Source organism: Sapajus apella, unplaced genomic scaffold (assembly GCF_009761245.1).
Source record: "Sapajus apella isolate SASKATOON/1434 unplaced genomic scaffold, GSC_monkey_1.0 scaffold1, whole genome shotgun sequence".
In the NCBI taxonomy this organism is placed as follows: domain Eukaryota; kingdom Metazoa; phylum Chordata; class Mammalia; order Primates; family Cebidae; genus Sapajus; species Sapajus apella.
In genome coordinates this window covers 18,598,470-18,603,425 of record NW_022436941.1, presented here as the reverse complement: position 1 = coordinate 18,603,425, position 4,956 = coordinate 18,598,470, and the positions used below count along the sequence as shown (strand labels likewise).

The following is a 4,956-nucleotide window of genomic DNA, read 5'->3' as shown; positions in this document are numbered from 1 at the left end:
ACTTTTGGTTCACCCTTTTCACTGCGTTGCCCGCCCGGCCCTTGGTCCTTATGAAAAGGTCAGAGAAGAAGGGGGAGTACAGCTTGGTCCCTTCTTTGGGAAGTCCCAGTGCCTACTCTCCTGGCAGCCTTTTAAACGCAGGTGAAATAAGTGACAAACGCCAAAGAGCAGAAATCTCGCGTCGACGGTGGGGGCGAATGCTCATGGAATCATGACGGGGCATCCGCGCTGGTCTCCCTCTAGGCCGGGCCCCACGGGGGTCCCCGGCGCCCACCGCGTGGAATCTCGCGCCTCTGGAAGAGAAGGGTCCTGTGATGCAGTCGTCGTTGCCTAGACCCGCGTTCTGGTTCAGACCCGAGGCCCCCAGCGCTTCACCGCGCTTTGAGAGGGCCGGGCCTCAGTTTCCCACTTCCAGAAGGCTGTGCCATGCTGACCTGTTTCAGACTCCTCTCCAGGCACGTCAGCCCTTCGCCGGCGTCTCTACGCTCCGTGCGCCGCTGCTTCGCGCTCCGGCTGCGTTGGACCCCGGGGCGGCCGTCGGACCCCTGGCCGATCGCCCCCTGCCGCCCACTGGCCGCAGCCGCCTCTTCCCGCTGCCCTACCGGGCCCACCGCCGGCCCCTCTCGGGTGCGCCAGAATTTCCATCCTGACTCGGAGGCTGCCATCAACCGCCAGATCAACCTCGAGCTCTATGCGTCCTACGTGTACTTGTCCATGGCCTATTACTTCTCCCGGGATGATGTAGCCTTGAACAACTTCGCCAGGTATTTCCTTCACCAGTCCCGGGAGGAGACTGAGCACGCAGAGAAGCTGATGAGGCTGCAGAACCAGCGAGGGGGGCGGATCTGCCTGCAGGACATTAAGAAGCCAGACCAGGACGACTGGGAAAGCGGTCTGCATGCCATGGAGTGTGCTCTGAGCTTGGAAAAGAATGTGAACCAGTCGTTGCTGGAATTGCACACACTGGCCTCAGACAAAGGTGACCCCCATTTGTGCGACTTCCTGGAAACCTATTACCTGAATGAGCAGGTGAAGTCTATCAAAGAACTAGCTGACCACGTGCACAACTTAGTGAAGCTGGGGGCCCCGGATGCTGGCCTGGCGGAGTACCTTTTTGATAAACATACCCTTGGAAATGAAAACAAGCAGAACTAAGCCAGGGACTGCCTTCCTCCCAGGTCAGTGGGTAGAACAGAATCAGATGTCTCCTGCTTTCTTGTCCTTAAAATCACCACCATCTTTATATTTTTTCTGTCATACTACTCCTCCAATAAAGTGATTTTTAGAAAAAAATGTTTCGCCCACGTCTAATAAGGGCTTTTTGTAAGCACCAAAATACTTATTTTCCCAGCGTCAAAGCCCAAGTAACTATGGTATGAAAAGGACTCCAAAAAGCTACTGAAAGACCGTGCAAACTAACTTTCTCCAATTGCCAAGTATTATCAGAACATGATCCTACACTTAAATTCCATGATTTTTAATTCAACAAGTGCCTGCTATTTTCAATACCTTATGCAAAATGCTAAAGTGGGAAAATGGATAAAAATATACAAATAACCGTAAGTTAAGAATATTTAGTACTGTGAAAATCAAACATGCAAAATGCTATGAGAGCTTTGGCTTTTCCCTGTGTGTTCCAAGAAGCGGTACTGTGGGGAGATTGTTTTATAAAAGAATTCGTAGTCAAATTTGGGATAAACGACATAAGTTATCAGTGCTGGCCCTGGAAAATCACAGCATGTATTAACATTTTAAGGGCTCTGGGAAGTTTTGCGATTAAAAATAAGTATAAATGCTTGAATTATTTTTGTTCAGCTCAGTGTTTTCCAAACATATGCAATCTCAGTGTTTTGTTCTTTTAATGTTGGTAATATAACAAAGCAGATCTGATTCCATGTTCTATATCCCTCACCACTGAGTCTCTCTTTTAACCTACCAAGAAGAGTGAAAACACTGCATAAAACACCATTCTATAGTCTTTAAAATGGAGAGAAAAGAACATGGGAGTTTAAAAAAAGTTAAGAAGGGATCCAGAATAAAGAAGGCATCTAGCCAGGTAGATGTTTTCTTTAGCCATAAAGTGAGGAGTGGGAGAGTCCAGCACTGGAGTAGGCTAGAACACGGAGGGGTGATTGGAAACATGGGCAAGGGCAGAGTAGAGAGGGGAGAAGGGTTTGGGCTTAATTCAGCAGACAAATGCAAGGCCTTCAAAGGCTCTTGACTAAAGAAAACTGTGCTCAAAGTTGAGCATTCAGAAGCTTAGTCTGGTTAAACAGAATAAGAATCCGAAAACAATCTAAATATCTCTGTTAGTTTGGGTTTTCTGAGACATAGATGCCTAAATGGGATTAAGTGTACAAGAAATTAGGGGAAATAAACCTCTCAGAGAAAATGGAAAAGGGGCAAGTGGGAGAAGCAGGGAGAGCCTTCGGACTTCATGCAAATCTGATCCCCAGAGTATGAAGAAAGGAAGTTGTGCATAGTTCTTTGGAAAAGTCTGCAAGGCTGTCAGGGAGATCTCAAGCCAAAGTTACTAGTCAGAGGAATCCCACATCTCCCAGAAATGAGCCTAAGTACCTTTACTGTATTTAAGTATTGACCGGGAAGTATGGACTTGCAGCAAACCAAGTAATGAATCAATTTCAGAGCACAGCAGCTGAGGTTCTTGGCAAATTGTGCACCCTGCAGTCCAAGACCTAAGAAGTACATGCATATTACTGCACGAATTCAACAAAATGGTTTAGATTAAAACACTGAACACTCAGTGTTTTAGATTAATACACAGAACACTCTGTAGCTATTGTTAAATATAATTTTGCCAAACACCTTATGACGTGGATAGAAATTCATAATGTGTTATGTTAAAAATGAGGAATACCACAAGATGGGATTATATAATTCTATATGTACAATTATAAGACAAATCATATTACATATGTATATAAAATGACAAAGTATATATACCAACAAACGAAGCTAGAAAATTCTTTTAAATAGTGAGATTGTTAATTACTTGTCTTTTAAAAAATATATTTGTTATAATGAACAGCCATTATTATTATAATAAGACAAGAAAAACAAAATATAAGACCGAGAGAAAAGCAATAAAGGCCAGAATTGTGGTAAAGCCAATGGAAATACAAAGAAAGGGATTCTGGTGAGAGTTTGGAGGCAGAATCATTTTAATTTTGCAATCAATTTAATGAATGAAGCTAAAGAAATGACGTATGGGAGAAAAAGTGATGGGTCTGAAATTTGAGTTGCTAAAGAATAGGAGACTTGAGAATAGAGATCTCAGCAGGAGGAATAATTAGAGATGGGGGAATGCATAATGATTTTAGTTGATTATGTTGATCATTCTCACTTCACATTCTAAGTAGGCCTACTTTGCTGCTCAGGAATCCTGTTATATTTCTATACAAAAATCTCTTCAAGTTTTCTAGATGAATGGTTTTCAAATTGCACATCGCAGCCCGTTAGTGTGTCACGAAATTGTTTACTGAGTCACTACTCATGTTTTGTGAATAAAATAGAGTAGAATTGAAGTGACAGTAAGTGAAGGAAGGGTAGTATCTCCTGAAACTCTTGTTTCGGGGCGTGTGTGTGTGTGTGTATGTTCTTATGTATTTACATCCTGGATAGTGTTATTTCTAATTCTGTGTTTCTGTCAAAAACTTTCAATAGCTGCTCTCTTAGATAATTATTTTACAGATACTCTTTTCTCCTCACATCTCCAAATCTCCTCTCCCTCCCCACTGTCAGCCGAGAATCCACTTACTTCACTGAGAAATTAAAAGTAATGAAGGAGAACTTCACACTTTTTCATCATTGAATTAATCATATGCTTATATCTGTGTTCACTTAGCTTTTTGTTCTGCTAGAATGATTGTTGCATCAGTGTTGCCGCCTTAAAACCAATGTCCTCAATCCCAACCTTCCCACATAGGCAAGGACACAAGGCTATCACACCGATGGTTACCCTCTCTCTTGCATCAGCTTTGCCCTCTTTATCAATTGGTCCCATAAGAATGAAAATACTGTATTATTTCTCCTTATCCTTAAAAAAATGGCACCTCTGGACTCATTCCATCCAGTGAACACCAAGCTCTCCCCCTTTACTCACCTCCCTTGTACAACAAAACTTCATGAAAAAGTTGTTCTTCTTCCTATCTCCACCTCTTATTCTGTTCTCTCTGAACACCTCCTAAGGAAGCCCGTGTTCACCACTGCACTAGCCTTTTAATTTCCCGTCAAGAAAAATAGTGACTTTCATATTGATAAACTCAATGGTCAGTTTCCCAGTCTTTTTAGAAGTACTTGTTCATTCTCTGTTGAAACCTGCACTTACTGTTCTGTATTTCAGTCCCTCTTTCTAATCTCTTCCCATCTTCCTCACCTTTAAACTTTGGATTGTCCCAGAGTTCGGCCCTCACATCTGAACTTCTCTTCTTTATCTATATTTACTCTTTACAGAGCTCATTCTGTCTGGGAACTTTTATTTAAATATATGTTTGTTAACAAACCACATGTTTTAGTTTGCTTCATTTCATCTTTGAAGTCCAGCCTTACATATCTAAATACATAATCAATATTTCCCCTCATATGCCTATTAGACATTTCATATTTAGCATGTTCATGGCCATACTCTTTATATCCCCACCCTTCAAAACCTGTGCAACCCAGTCTTTTGCTTCATGTTGAATGGAAACTCCATTCAACCAACTTCTATGGCCCAGTCATTCTTGTCTACTCTCTTTCATACCAAAGTCAGGTCTTTCAGGAAATTCTCTCAGGACTTCCTCTAAAATAGATCCTGAATCTTACCACTTTTTAAAGCCTTCATCATTGCCACTTCTGTACAAGCTCTCATCTTTTTTTCCATTATTAAATTTTATGTCACATTCTTTTTTTTTTTTAATTTAGTCTTCTCTGCATTCCAAATATGTCACATTCTTA

At 42.1% G+C, this 4,956-nt stretch overlaps 1 protein-coding gene across 1 annotated transcript; it reads left to right on the top strand.

Moving 5' to 3' along the window:
- Nucleotides 1-279: 279 nt before the first annotated feature.
- Nucleotides 280-1,293, top strand: FTMT (ferritin mitochondrial). The gene has a single exon (XM_032291336.1). The coding sequence runs from the start codon at nt 427-429 to the stop codon at nt 1,153-1,155; it is 729 nt and encodes a 242-aa protein (XP_032147227.1). The 5' UTR covers nt 280-426; the 3' UTR covers nt 1,156-1,293.
- The last annotated feature ends 3,663 nt before the right edge of the window (nt 1,294-4,956 follow it).

Coding starts and splice junctions, on each gene's coding strand:
- FTMT (XM_032291336.1), top strand. CDS start 427: ATGCTGACCTGTTTCAGACTCCTCTCCAGGCACGTCAGCCCTTCGCCG.